The following is a 16,207-nucleotide window of genomic DNA, read 5'->3' as shown; positions in this document are numbered from 1 at the left end:
CTGGACTCCAACACGGCTAACTGTGGTTCAAGTTCCGTACATGTGGCTTGAAAATCACATCAGATGCATGCATGCCCAAAATTCCAGGCAGGAAGTGGAGGAGAAGGGATTATGGCATGGCCATCCTCCCTGGGGAGTGATTTCTTGCTTTCCCTCTGACTGTCTCTCACATATGCCCTATGACAAAAATCTAAAAAAAGAAAAGGTATACTGACAATTTTTTGAAACTTTAAGGTTAAAAACAAATGTATTATCCAATCATAAACAAATAGCTTAATAATAATTTTTAATAATCCAAGAAACCTAAAAATAGCAAAACAAGCATATTTTAAATTTCAAAAGCTCTGAACACTTTAGCATCTCAACCTTTAAGGAAAAACACATTGTAGAGGACACTCATTTTTCTATGAAAGTGAAAAGGATAGATAGTAATATCAAATGACTAAAATAGGGACCAGCAGTTGGCATAATGGCTATGTCACTGAACTCCCATGTAGTTGACCATTGTTTGAGTTCCAGACCCGGTGGCTTAAACTTAATCTGGGCGCGTATGTGTATGTGCCCAAGATCCCGAGAGGATAATGGAGGAGAAGGGATTGCAGCGTGGCCATCCCCTCGAGGGGTGACTTCTTGCTTTCTGTCTCTCTGTCTGTCTCTTGTCTTTCTGGCAAGCACATGTGCCCTATAGCAAAAACCTCTAAAAAAAATTACTAAAATAAAGGTGCAATGAATAATTATAAACATTATATTCAGATTCAGTACTTACCTATACTAGAGGTATAATCAGTGGCTCCAAAGATCAACTCTGGCGCCCTATAGTACCGAGAACAGATATACGAAACGTTGGGTTCTCCTCGGACCAGCTGCTTTGCACTAAATAAAAATAAATGAGTAGAAAGTCCTTAAATTTAAAGCCTGGAAGAATCTAAATGGCTATTAGTCACAATATCAAATGTTTATTTAAGATTCACCTCATTCCAATTACATAACATAGGGAAAAAAGTATGAACCATAACTACCGCCAATAAAAAGGCATTTACAATTTTATAACATCACTCTGCAAAAAAGAATAGAAATTTTTAAAGAAAGCATTTGTCCATATCACCTAAGGAAAAAGAGATAAGGACTCATAAAAGAATAGATGTTGAATTTCTTATGATCCTTGTTCTCTAATCTCTACCTCTAAAATACAAAGGAAGGGCAGAAAAGTTAAAGAGGTATTGCTCCCAAACAATAAGTCCAATAATATAATAATGAACACTCATCACCCAATATTTTTCTTTTAAAAGTGAGAAACTGGCCTAGCTGCAGTAGTGCAGATGGTAGGTCATCACTGCACAATACTGGATCCTGTGAACCTAAACATGCCAGGCCTGTCATAATCCTGCCTGGGAAGAAATGAAGCTTGGCAATACCCTGTCAGGGTCTCCCTTTCTCCACAATCAATTAATCAACCAATCAACCTGAAAATAAAAGGGTGAGAAATTGGCCACTGTCTAACAATTTGACTTATGACTCAGTGACTATCTGAAGGCTAACAGAGCCAATCTATTTTAGTCTTCCACATCTTGGTCAATTTATTAACTGTCTAAACATTCATAATTCAATGAATTACAAAAAGACAACAAAACAACCTTTTAACTTTGGGGCAGAAATGATTCACAGCCTATGCTTTCTAACTCTACTGTGGTAAGTTTAATTACAAGTTCTCTGATTTTTCTTGAAATGCTTTGTAGCATGTATTTTAAACATTAAAGTAGATTAAAATTAATTTCTCTTGGGTGGTCTCTCCAAGTAACCTGAAGAGGGACCAGCAGTTAGCCTAATGGCTATGTCGCTGAACTCCCATGTAGCCGACCGCAGTTTGAGTCCCGGACCTGGTGGCTTAAGCTCACACCGGGTGCATATATGTGCATGCCCAAGGTCCCAAGAGGAAAATGGAGGAGAAGGGATTGTGGTGTGGCCATCCCTCCTGGGAGGTGACTTCTCGCTTTCTGTCTCTGTCTCTCTCTCTGTCTTTCTGGCGAGAGCACGTACACTATGGCAAAAACCTCTCAAAAACAAAAAACAAAACAAAACAAAACAAAAAAACCTGAAGGTACACTGAAATAAATGAGCTGCTATAAAAGCTAACCACTTTGGAACACAGTAATAACAAAGACATATAGCAAATAAATACAAGACACAAAATCAAAACAATTTTTAAAAAGTGCCAGGACCAGCAGATGGCCTAACAGTTACATCGCTGGACTACCACATAGTTGACCACGGTTTGAGTCCTGGACCTGGTGACGTAAAACTCACACCAGGCATGTGTGCATGCATGTCCAAGATTCCCAGGGAAGGGAGGAAAAGGGACTATGGTGTGGTCACCACCCCTGGAGAGGGGGTGATTTCCCGCTGCCTCTGTCTCTCTGGTGAGTATACACACCCTATAGCAAAAATCTCTCCAAAACAATAAAAAGGTGCCAAAAAAAAGGCAAAATATTTCTGAAGTGAAGGTAAAAGAAAGCACCAGGCCTGTGGCAAAATGGTTAAGTCTTGTTCATAAAGCCAGATCCTACATGGGATCCCAACCCCATGACTTGAAAAGCATGGGTGTGTGTTCATGTGTGTATGATCCAACCATGATGAGATGGAGAAATGGCATGATCGTGCCCCATTAGGGGGTGCTTTTGCTTTCACATGCGTGCTCTCTCGCTCTCATAATAACACATGCCCTCTGGCAATCAAAAGAAAAAAGGTACAGGAAAACCAGAGTAAAGATAGATGAAACTAGTCACAAGGATTTCAAAAATCTGGGCTTTATTTTCTTCCATTTACTTCTAGTCAATGATGGCTTTAACTTTAACTCCTTTTTCCTTTATCACCAGTTCTGCAGTTTATTTTTTAATCTCCCCAAGTACTGACATACAACAGCCATTTGATAAATTAATAAATATTAACTTCTGCTTTAAGACTGCATGAAAATTGAGACACGACACTTAGTTTTCAGCATAACTGAGAGAACTTCTTAGCTTCAAAATGACATTTTTTTTTAAAAGATAGACTCCAATCATACAGTAATAAAACTCAAGGCAACACAAAATGGTTATACTGGAAGTTTGTAGACTACAGGCTTGTATTGGGTAGTCTTTTTATAAGCCATGCCAAAAAGTACTCAACGGTAGTGAAGATACCCCATAACAATAAAACTCACCTGAGTTGGGCAGTTTTTTCTACAGATAATTAGTAGTATTTTGTTTCAAGTACCAAATAAGAGTTTTGATTTTTTTTTTAATTGCCAGAGGGGATGTGCACTCTTCAGAGAGAGACAGAGAAAACACAACCCAATGGGGTGTGATAATACCGCAACTCCTCCTCCTTTCTCTGTGCTGTTAGGATTTGATACACACATACTTGGAATGTTTTTCAAACTGCCAGGGTTGGTATTCAAACTACAGCTCCCTTAACTGCTAGGCTATAGAGCCATCCCTAAGAATTTTGATTTATTATCTCCTACCCATTTTTATAGTTCAGAGAACAAAGTTATAGTCCACAAAGTAAGTTCGATCCTGTGATAGGTGCCTACAATTAGGAAATGGTAAAATGGGATGGTCTGAAAGAGAACACACTTCTGAGATTTAACCCATGAGCGAGAAGATTTGCTTAATTTTTCAAAAATTTCTCTCAAGAGACAGACTGTGGAAAACATAGTCTATGTTAAGCCAAAAATTTACACTGTGGATTGATGTGAAAGTATTACATAGTATTACATAGAGGCAGAAATAGTTACCTCAAGTATTGGTAAATATGTAACCTGTGTAACTAAGTTGAAAATAAAAAAATGTGACAATGCAGGGAAAAGTTAAATTGGAGAGAATACAAGTTATGCAGAAATGTCTTAGGGACCAAGAGGATAAGCAATTACTCTAGGGATTATATCAGAGAGAATGCAGCAGGGAACTACCTGAGTTACATGGAAATACAGGCTTGCATGTATGTTGACAGGCTGAAGGAGAGAGATGAAGGATGCTAAAAAGTACAGAAATGGCAAGGATGAAGTTTGAATATAAACTCACAATATATTACCAAGGAATGGTTTTAAAAAGCACAAAGCTGGTGGCATGGTGGAAAAGGTGACTGGATTCCACATGGCCAACCATGAGGTTTGAGTCCCTGATCTAGCGTCTGGTTGAAAAACACACCTGGCATATGTGTGTGTGTGTGCCCAAAATCCTAGAAAGAGGGTGAAATGCGAGAGGGGGGACTGCAGGCTGACCATTCCCCATGGGTGGTGCTTTCTCCCTCTCTGTGTCTCTGACTCTGGCAAGGCAAACACACTCTGACAAAAATGTCCCTTTGCCAGGGCCATCAATGTTATGGAATTATTATGTACTACTCCAGAAATAAGTCATGAATATACATACATGTATCTGTAAACATATATATAGTCACACATATTATGTTTCTAAAATGTAAAAGGTAGAATACATACACACATAGTCTTTATCTTGCTTTATTCATTTAGTATTTCTAGAGATCATTCTCTTTCTGTTAATAGAGAGCTGCCTCATTCTCTTTTGTGGCTGCATGTATTATATTTTATATGGATGTACCATAATTTATTAGCTCATTCTCCTACTAACAGGCTTTTATAAGCAATGCTATAATAAGAATTCTTAATTATACACACTATGTTATAAATGTGTATTTCCAAAGAAATAATTACTAGAAGTTAAATTGTTGGATGAAAGAGAATATACACATTTATAACTCTGACAGAAATGACCAAACCTACCCTTCACAGCAAAATGTACTCATTTGCATTCCCTAAGTAAGAGCCACAGTGTTCTGACTGCCATTACAAAAGGATGTGTGTGTGCATGTGTGTATACATACACATATATGTATATATGTACATATGCGTGCACACACACACACATACATACATACATGAAAGACCATTTGGGTGGGGTAGGGATTGAAGGGAAGAAAATAAAGGGGAGTAAAGAAACTATTTTCTTACCTTCCAAAGTCACAGAGTTTTAAGACAGCTGTATCAGGATCCAACAAGAGGTTCTGTGGTTTAATATCCCGATGGCAGATTCCAAAGGAATGGATATAGGCTAAACTTCGAAACAGCTGATACATATACAACTGGAATAAATAGCAAAAATTAATTGAATACTTCCTATCCTAAACAAATCAGATCCTTAGCTATAAATAAAGTAACATTCCCAGTGCAGGATTGCTAAAATGTCATTAACAGGTCCAATGTCATTTCTATATTTACTATCTTCACATGAATTCACTAAAGTATCTCTAGCCATATATACTATTTGCCCTAACTTAAAAAAAGAAAATTTACAAAGTGCCTTATAACTTTTTATTTTACAAAAATCTCACCACAAGTATACAAAATGGGCTTTTTATTTAAAACACAGATGAAAAGTTCAGAGAAGGTATTTCAAATCATGTGACTAATAATTAACATTTAGACTAGCAGATGGTGTAGTGGTTATGTTGCTGGACTTCACATGGCCAACCATGGTTCAAGTCTCGGACCCAGTGGCTTGAAACTCACACCGAGCACATGTGCATGTGTGCCCAAGATCCCAGGTGGAAAATGGAGGAGAAGGGATTGTGGCAAAGCCATCCCCCCAGGGGTGATTTCTCACTCTCCTTCTCGCTCTCTCTCTCTCTCACATCCCCTAGGACAAAAAAAAAAAAAAAAAAAAAACCTTAAGAAAAAATTATACCAGAGGCCAGATCTTCAAGTTTTAGGTTCTTTATTCTTTCTATTACATTAAGCTGCTTGATATATAAGTATTTCCAGTATAATCTTTATAATCAGATTTTCCTGAGATAGCAGCTCCAAGGTTATTGGTAGAAGCTTAGGAAAACTTATAGATAAATGGAGAAAATCTAACAAAATCAAAGACTTATCAAGACATCAGAAACACTGTTAGTAGTATCACCACTCTTCTTGATAATATGCTTTAAAAATAACTATACTTTTTTTAAAAATTTATACATTCCATCACTGTACATCACCACAGTTTGTAAAATGAATTTTCCCAGCATAAATACACTACACACCAGTCCAGTTAAAGATATTACCATCAACAGACAAGTAAACCGTTTTTAAAAAAAGTTTATTTAGAGAGAGAGAAAGGAAGAGAGACAAGACCCCCAACAGGGTCTTGTTGACAGAGTCCATGTCCAGCCTCGCCAATCTCATCATAGGCATGTGCATGTCCGCATAATCAAGGTCTCCAGAAAGAACACAGATCCTTCCCAAGTGGCTAAGCCTCGAGAACACATTTTATAGCTGTGCCACTATGTGGTCGCCCAACATAAATAAACCTTAAGATGCCACTTAAAAATGGATGCTTAGCTAACTATTAACACCACCTGAAAAGAAGATTTACTTCAGTTTTATTAACAAAAAAAGGATACACTGAGAAACTAGGTCTGCATGGAGGAAAGAATCAGACTCCTATATGGAGAAGAGAGGGACTTATGTAGAATGTGAGTATACCTTAAACTTTCTGTTTATGCCAAGGTCAGTGTTCCTATTTACTTTCACTTTTTTCTATCCACTCACCTTCTGACCTCTACCCCAGTTATACCATGGAAAGAATTTCTGACATGATTCAAATCAAAGACATCAGTGCCTTGATAAAAAACAACAACAAAAAAGATAGTTAAGGGTCAGATGAAGCACTGAATATGGCACCCCTTTAGAGGCTAGTGCTGAGGCTTAGGTTAATTAAAGTTACCTCGAAACCTACTTCCCATTAAAGAGGCACGATGAAAACTGCAGACAGTCATATTTCAAACTAACTAATGTAGTTCAAACTAACACTGGAAAAGTTTAAGCCTTCTTTAAAACTAAGCATGACGTAAGATGTACAGATGAAATCTTAAATAAGGTCAGCAGTTTGCCCAAAGTTAGAATTAACACTTTTAAGTGCTCATATAGCTTTTTTAAAAAACTTAGGAATTTGATGATTATACCACTGTTCTCAGAATCAACCACTAAGATCCTGAAGCTTACTTTTAAGAGTTTAATAAATTACCACTAAAAAAGTAATACCAGATAAAAAAACTGAGTTAACAGGTGTTAATTTATAAAGGAGAGATCTTACTAATTCTGTGTCAGGGTATTAATGTCTAGGTCAGCAAGAATCCATGAAAAAAAATTTTGTTTTTTGTTGTAAAATGCAAGCATTTAAATGACATTAATTTTAAGATAGCTTTTTACTGCATTCTTATACCTGAAAAACCCATTCTATCTTTGTTTTCTTCATTTTATCTTTTTAAAGTCAAGATAAAAAAACGAAATATGCAATAACATATCTTCTTGTTTCACTTAGTAAAAGTATGTTTATGAGAAAAATGAGAGGCTGACTATGCAAGAAAGATAGAAAAAATGGTAACAAGAGAACAACTTCCATGCCAGGAACTATTCTAAACGCTCTATATGTATTAGGTCGTCGGGGAAGTCATGACATATTTTTCCACAGTTTTCTTTGCAAAAATACATCATGACTTTCCAGGCAACCCAATATTGTTTCATGTAATCCTTACAACAATCTTATATAATAAATATAAATATTACAATCATTTTAAATATAAAGTAACTGAGCCACAGAGATTAAGCAACTTGTTCAATATCATACAATATGTAGTGGCTTGGGTAAGTGTTCCTTTTTCAATTATGATTTCTTTATTTTGCCACATTTTATTCTATTAAGGTATAAAATATAATCATTAAATACCTTGATAAGCAAAAAACTAGAAAGATTAATTCTTAGAACCTTAAATATAATTAACACATTTTGAAATACAACAGATTTATTTAACATATATTGCCAAACCAAGTACATTTCTTTCCATTTGTCCTCTCAATACTTAAAATAGCTCTGAAATACACATTTTCCTTCATTTTTATAGGACAGGATTTTGAGATTCAATGAACAGTTTGAACACAAAGTTATCAAACCTAATATAAGTCCAATGTCCTCTCCTCTGTACTGCAACATCTATTTAAAGCAAGTATTAGAGATCCAGTACATGGCATAGAGGGGCAAAGGTAACTGGATTCCCCATGACTGATTATGTGGTTTGAGTCTGGAACCCAGCGGCTTGAAAATCATGCTAGGCGCATGTGCATGAGTGCCCGAAATCCTGAGGAAAGAATGGAGAAGGGACTGGGGCATGGCCATCCCCCCGGGGGAGAGGGGTAGTTTCTCTCTCTCTCTCTCAGGCAAGCACACACACCCTTACAGCAAAATTAAAAAATTAAAGAACAATTTTGGTTATGACGCACAAATACATATCTAGCTTTCTTGTGTAGTCACACCCTGTCATTAAACATGTCTTTTCAGTTAAAAAAAAATGAACCATAAATAGTTTGCTGGTTATCTGTTTTCAAGTTGCATTTTCAAACCCACTTAGTTCTGAAAGACGCTCATCAGAAAAGCAAAGGCACTCAAAAAATTTTTAAATTTGCATATCATCTATCAGTGAGTACAAAATAACCATCAACACAAAAAGTATGAAGAAAGTTCTAAGCAATACAGTCATACTCAATTCTCCTGAGAGAATAGAGAAGGGATTGCGGAGTGGCTATCCCCATGGGGGTGAGTTGTGTTTTCTGTCTCTTTTTCTCTCTGGTGAGTGCCCTATACCAAAAATGTCTCAAAAGAAAAGAATTGGGGGACCAGCAGTTTGCGTAATGGCTATGTCACTGGACTCCCACGTAGTAGACCGTGGTTTGAGTCCCGGACCGGGTGGCTTAAACTCACGCTGGGCACGTGTGCGTGCATGCCCAAGATCCTGAGAGGAGAATGGAGGAGAAGGGATTGCAGCGTGGCCATCCCCTCTGGGGGGTGATTTCTTGCTTTCTATCTCTCTGTCTCTCTCTGTCTGGCGAGCACACGTGCCCTATAGCAACAACAAACAAACAACAAAAAAACCTCTCCAAAAAAAGAAGAAAAGAATTGGAATAGAAAACTGATCTAACCACTATGTACCACCCCTTACTGAATGAATGTCCACAACACATCACTTTTTGATCTAATGATAAGAGCCTCCATAACTTCCATTTTTCAGGCACCAAAATATTTTCTTACATTAAGCTCATCTTACAGACCAATAAGGCTATACTGTGGGCAGGAAAGAAAGAAACAGAATTTCATCAACATGAAAGCTAAGAAGAGAATGAATCAGTGACTTGTCTAAAAGCATGTAACTGAGATAGCAGTTGTAGATCTCAAAACCAGGTCTAAACTAGGAACCAAATCTAGACTTTCTTCTGCTTGATATATGTGCCACTGCTCTGTACTGGCAACAACAAGAGCCACAGGCTAGGCAGACTGAGATGATTATTATTCTAAACTTGAGCAGCTCAAAGATTACTCTAGACTGAGGAAGTTCAAAGAGATACACTACTATACTATCAAATAGATAACTAAAATAGGATCTGTTACTCTAAAATCAGAATAAAGAACTAAAAATTTATAGTTAAAAAAAAGTTTTCTCTTAAAGTTCCTACTATCATCAATTTAACAATGACCTTGGGGCTGGGAGGTTGCATGGTGGTTATGGACTAGACCCCCACATGGTTAATTGTGGTTCGAGTCCTGGATCTGATGGCTTGCTTTCTCACTTTCTCTTTCTTGCTTTCTCTCTGGTCAAATTCAAAAAAATAGTAACAAAATTAAATAAATAAATATTTCTTTTTTAAAAAAAAAAGCGCTCAACCAAATTTCGATAAGCCCTAAATAAGATTATACTGAGATCAGACTCTAATGTTTAGCAAGCAATTCAATAGGAATCCTGGATTTCCTGCCAAGTGACCTAGGTACCAAAGTTCTGAAAGAAATCCTACTGTTAATGTTCCTGCTTGTGTAATCTTCAGAACTCTGTTTAAAAAAATACAGAGTTGGGACCAGCAGTTAGTGTAATGGCTATGTCGCTGGACTCCCACGTAGTCAACCGCGGTTTGAGTCCCGAACCCGGTGGCTTAAACTCACGCTGAGCGCATGTGCATGCGTGCCCATGATCCCGAGAGGAGAATAGAGGAGAAGGGATTGTGGCGTGGCCATCCCTCCTGGGGGGTGATTTCTCACTTTCTGTCTCTCTGTCTCTGGTGAGCGCACGCGCCCTATAGCAAAACCCTCTCAAAAAAAAAAAAAAAGAAAAAAGAAAAAACAGAGTTAATGCCATTTTATTTTACAGACTCATTTCTATAAAGGTTAAATTTTTCAAAATTATATTTAGATATCTGAATTACCAAACTTAACTTCCAGTTAATTTTCACAATGCCACAGCTGACAAAATGACCGGTTTCTAATAATCTGCCAAAAGCTTAATTAGAACTATACTAGATAAATCCTTAGCCACTCTGCCATTACTTCTGTCAAATAAACAAGGTGGCATCAATATTAGATACAAAAACTTAAATTACACCTTGTGCACATTAATAACTGACAAAAGTTTGAACTTCACCTACAAATGCAATAAATGCATCTATGAATCACGCTAAAACATTGAACAGATTTTGAACTTTTATAACGTGATATAGTATGTTCTTATTTTGGTCTTTGGCACAATGAGGACATCAGAAATTAAATTAAAAGGTACTTGGCAAGAATTAAAATCCATAACTGCCTGTGAAAAAAAAAATCACAGCAATTTACCATAGTATGTTTAATATCTTGAGTCATGGAAGTTTAAAAAGGGAAGACTTTATATTTTAAAACTATATAAGAATTTAACAAAACTCTAAAAAGCCTACTTTGTATTTTTTTATTCTAAGTATTTAATGCAATAATACAGATAAAACATACTCTACCATTATGTCCCATAGTAAGTATTTTCTAAAATAAGAAACTGCTTTGTTTTTACATACCTTGACATAGATCACAGGGAGCGTCTGTTTGGCTCGACTGTAGTGTCTGGCAACTCTGTATACTGTTTCCGGAACATAGTCCAGCACCAGATTAAGATAGACTTCATCTTTCTAAAACAGTTTAGTAAAAACAACAACAAAAAAATGGATTAGAAAGTAGTCTTTAAATATTCAAATTAGAGCCAATTCCCTACATATTTACTTACTCAGAATCTTATTCAACACTGTTAAGATTTCCAATCACATTTAAACTATTGTTGTGGCTACTGTGATTTTAAAGGATATTAGCCATCATAAAATTTCCTATTTTCTAGGCTGAGTACCAATGCCCTCATATTCTATCAGGACATGTGGTAGGGTAGTAGGGAGGGAATTACACTGGCAACTAAGAAACATGGATTTCTAGCCCTAACTCTGGTGCTAACTGGTATGTGCAAATCCCTTAATCTCCCAGACTTTATTTCTTCAACTATAATATGAAAGATGGGACTAAGTAGGCTTCAAAATGTCTCTAACCTCCAAAAAACAGAACTATGGCTAGTCTAGATGGTCTATAATTAGTACAACTGCTTGTCTTCTATAATTAAAATAAAGAGAATACTTTAATAGTTACCATACTCACAAGCTTATTACAGGTCATTTGTTTAAATCTATTCTCAGTAGCATAAAGACAACAAGCCAAGATTGGTGAAGAAAAAGAATGGAATTACAATTAAATAGCAAACAGGAAAGAGGAACAGTGTACTAATACTCTTACCCTGTTCACGTCAACAGTACCAGTTAGGTAAAACCAAGTCAAGAGGCACTATGTTCAAGTGTAAAACTTGCTACCAAGTGGAAAAAACTCTAGATAAACAAACTTTTGCAATCTCCCAGTTTCAAAATCATCTTACCTGCCTAACCGAAGTGGAGAATTTTAACTTTTAGCATTTATTGAACATTTTCTGAATGTCAACCATCACTGAAGAGGAAGGGTACAGGAATGAAAGAGATGATATCTCAATTGAGTTTATATAAAGGGCGCACTTCAGGCAGAGAGAAAACTAAATTCAAGATGTGAGGTCAGAGTACAAGAGCTCAGCAGTTTAGAGTGAGATCCCATGCCTTGGACTCGACCACCCTTTTCATTCTTCCTCATCAGTTTGTGTTCTCCTTCCTTCTCTCTATAGCCAGCTTAAATTTCACAATTTATCATTATCCTCACTTTCTAAAACAAGGATCAGCAAAAACCAGCAGTGACATACTGCCTAATTTTATAAATAAAGTTTTAATGGAACATAGTTATACCCATTCAATTAAATATTATCTATGGCCCCTTTAGGGCTGTAATAGTAGAATTGAGTCGTGTGAGAGAACAGATAGCCGGCAAAGCCAAAAACACCTAAGAAAAAGCTAATAGTTTTTCTACAGCCCTGGTTAAATCCAACTTTCTAGTCAGTTCGTGCCAAACCTGAAGAGCTAAACATAGCTGTGAAGAAATTGACAGCTATGCTCACTGGTCTCACATTAAAGTCAACATCAAGAAATCCAACTGGCCCAGCAATAATTATATATTTATCTAGTTTTATTTACTTTTTCCAGACTACTTCATCTCTCCTTCTTTTCAACCTCCCACACCCCTTCTCTGTCTTCAACTTCAGATGATGACCTAGCTTGCATTACTACACATACCTATCAACATAAGCAGATCGAGCTCTTTTCTAGGGCAAATACTGCTGGGTTATTTTTATTTTTATTTTTTTTGGACAGGTTTTTGCTATAGGGCGCATGCGCTCACCAGGCAGACAGAGAGAGACAGAAAGAGAGAAATCCCCCCCGGGGGGATGGCCACGCCACAATCCCTTCTCCTCCATTCTCCTCTCAGGATCTTGGGCACGTACACACATGTGCCTGGCGTGAATTTTAAGCCACTGGGTCCGGGACTTGAACTGCGGTCAACCACATGGGAGTCCAGAGACATAGCCATTACACTAACTGCTGGTCCCAACACTGCTGGGTGTTTAAAAAAAAAAATTAAAAAGGAGTGGTGGTGTGTTCCATTCTGTTTTTCCTTCTCTAGGCCTCTCCACCTCCCCGAAAACTTCCTGTCTCGTAGTAATTATTACCTCTCTGTGGGAATATTATCATTAACACATAAACCTGGTGTTACTCTTCCCATCGTTTTGTTGTTGTTGTTGGTTTTTTTTTTTTTTTTTAAGTGTTTTTTCATTTTGGGTCTTCTCCTCGTTTGCTATTGGGTACATGCGCTTGCCAGAAAGACAGAGAGAGACAGAGACACAGAGAGTGAGAAACAACCCCCCAGGGGGCATGGCCATGCCGCAATCCCTTCTCCTCCACTCTCCTCTCAGGATCTTGGGCATGCATGCACATGCACCCGGCATGAGTTTAAGCCACCGGGTCTGGGACTCGAACCACAGTCGAGTACATGGGAGTCCAGCGACAAAGCCATTACACCAACTGCTGGTCCCTTACTCCTCCCATCTTAAAAACAAACAAAAACTCTAACCACATTAATTATCACCATATTTTCTGGTCTCCCTTTATAGCACAATTCCTCCAAAGACATATACCTAAGCTGACTTTCTTCAATTTCTTTCCTCTTATTTTTTCTAAAACTTACTCTGCCAGAATTTCACTACCATAATACCAGAATTGATCAAGATTAATATTCTCCCTGGATCAAGTATTATTGGCACTTTCAGCCATCATCTTACCCCTCTCATCTACTTGACTTAGAACTACCTTTTAGTACAGCTGACCATGTTTCTTTTTGAAACACTTTCTTCACATAGGTTCCAAAACACTATGCTCTTGGTTTTTATTCTACCTTATAGACAGCTCTTCTTGCCTTCCACTTCTGCTTCCTTCTATTTTCCTAGATCTCTTAAAGATGGAAGGAATCTAGGACTTCGTCCTCTTACATTCTTTAGACTCATTCCCTTACTAAACTCATTCAGTCACATAACTCAACGCTACTATACACTAATAACTTTCAAGTTTATATTTACAAATACACAGGTATATATGTACATATACATACACAAATATACATGTGTGCACAGATTTGCTTGTGTGCATGTGTGTGCACATGCGCACACATGTATATGGTCTGGACTTCTGTCCTCTCAACTCCAGACTAGTATATCCAGCCATATACTTGACATTATTCTAGCTAAAAACCTTAGAATCACCCTTAATCCATTCCTGGCCACTGGTCTCTCTTTATCTCTTCCTCCCTGCTACTTTTTTCTTCTTATGTCAAAATACTAACAGTCAGGCTGGCTCTGTGTGGCCAGCTCTAGCTCTGTGTGGTTAAGGCAGTGAGATCCCACATGGCTTATCACACAGCTCAAATCCTGGCCCTGGCTGCCTGAAAAACAAAAACACATCGGATGCAAATGCTCATGTTCCCAAAATCCCAAATGAATAAAGAAATGGTAGAGAAGAGATTGCAGCATGGCCATGCCCTGTTTGGGAGATGCTTTCTCCCTCTCCCTCTCTTTCTGTCTCTCTGACAAGTGCATGCACCCTCTAAGAATAAAAAAAAGAAGAAGAAGAAAAAGAAAAACACTAATGGCACCATTAAAATTTATCAAGGGTCCAACCATTTCTTACCACTTGTTACAACACTGGTCTAAACCACTATCAGCTTTCACCTAGATAATTGCAATATCCTTCTAAATGGTCTACCTGCTTCCACCGTTACCCCTTTATAGTCTAGTATCAACAAAGTATAGGTTAAAGTGCATTTCTTCCACTCCACCTTACTAAGAATAAAAGCTTGTGGGGGCAGCAGATGGCACAGCAGTTATGTTGCTGGACTCCAACACGTCTGACCGCAGTTCAAGTCTTGGACCTGATAGCTTGAAAATCTCACTGGACACATGTGTGTGCATGCATGCCCAAGATCCCAGGAAGAGAATGGGGGAAGAAGGATTGTGGCCATTGCTCCTGGAGGGTGATTTCTTACTTTCCCTCTCATTGTCTCTTTTTCTCTTTGGTGAGCACACATGCCCCACGGCAAAAACTTTAAAAAATAAATAAAATACAGATTATATTGGGTCATCAGAAAAGTCATGATGCATTTTTGCATAGAAAAACGTCATGACTTTTCCAACAATCCATTTCACAATGCATACATGTATCAAAATATCATGACACGTATCATAAATATGTAACAATTTTAATTTGTCAATTGTATCTTAGTAAAACTGGGGGGAAATCCAAATTACAGACTGATAGGTCTGTTTTAACTTAAACAGTATCATGGGAAATGGTATGAAGAGGAAAAGAGTTGGGAAGAAGAGAGTGAAAGCAGAGTAAATAGCCAAAAATCTACTGTAAGAATCAAAGGCTTGGACCAGGGCTTAAGACAATAGAGACTTAATAAAAAGAAAACAAGAGAAAGAGAAAAGGGGATGGTAGGTATATTGGCTAGCTGAATATCAGAGCAATGGGTGAAAACCTAAGAAAGAAGTTGGGATTCATTTCACTGTCTCTAAACTTGGGCAACTAAGTAGATGATGATACAGGGAAAGCATAGAGAGTATAAAGGTTTGAAGGGAAAAACAAAACAAAACTAAACAAAAAAAACAGTTGAACTTTTACTTAATGAATCACAGAACAATTTAGGCAGCTATGTCCCACAGGTGGATGCAAACAGAAGTCAAGGCGAAAGTCAGGAAACAAGTGTGTGGATTAAGGCTAGAGTTGAGGCAATAGCTGAAGTCATGAAAACAGACTCATTCACCTATAAAGTGTGTAGAAAAAAGAACTGAGTAAGAATTTTGGAAAACACTCAATTTAAGAAGTAGATAACATCAGGGCACTCACAAAACATGAAGAAAGGACTATGAGAAATGAGAAAGCAAGGGAAGAGTCATATTAAGAGATGTACAGCTGGAAGTCCAATAAGGATGAGATGTGGAACTATGAAGTTTCAGTGGCAAGAGCGATAAGGATTGAAAGAAGTTATGGAAACTGGTGTATCTTGGTCCAGTTATGCTCTTGGAAGAGCAGTTTGATGATGCCAGTGGCATCCTAGTTATATTGGGTTCAGAAATAAGTAAATAGCGCTTCCTCTTCTCGTTAGCGGCCCGAGGTGAACTTTGAAAATGGTTCGTTATTCATTTGACCCAGAGAACCCCACAAAGTCATGCAAGTCAAGAGGTTCAAATCTTTGTGTTCACTTTAAGAACATTCATAAAACTGCCCAGGCCATCAAGGGTATGCATATCCGAAAAGCCACCAAGTATCTGAAGGATGTCACTTTACAAAAGCAGTGTGTGCCATTCTGTTGTTACA

General features: G+C 37.6%; 1 protein-coding gene across 6 annotated transcripts in view; it reads right to left on the bottom strand.

The window, feature by feature from the left end:
* GSK3B (glycogen synthase kinase 3 beta) overlaps positions 1 to 16,207 on the bottom strand; it is a 216,446-nt gene that overhangs the window by 76,003 nt on the left and 124,236 nt on the right. For all 6 annotated transcript variants that reach the window (XM_006165983.3, XM_006165985.3, XM_006165986.3 and 3 more), the window contains exons 4-6: positions 10,904 to 11,014; positions 5,009 to 5,139; positions 767 to 873 (exon numbers count right to left, since the gene is read on the bottom strand). In XM_006165983.3, coding sequence (XP_006166045.1) covers positions 767 to 873; positions 5,009 to 5,139; positions 10,904 to 11,014 — 349 coding nt within the window. The remainder of the gene's footprint in view (positions 1 to 766; positions 874 to 5,008; positions 5,140 to 10,903; positions 11,015 to 16,207) is intronic.

Source organism: Tupaia chinensis, unplaced genomic scaffold (assembly GCF_000334495.1).
Source record: "Tupaia chinensis unplaced genomic scaffold, TupChi_1.0 Scaffold144135_1, whole genome shotgun sequence".
NCBI classification, from domain to species: Eukaryota; Metazoa; Chordata; class Mammalia; order Scandentia; family Tupaiidae; genus Tupaia; species Tupaia belangeri.
The sequence above is the reverse complement of the archived record's forward strand: the minus strand, read 5'-3'. Positions and strand labels throughout refer to the sequence as shown.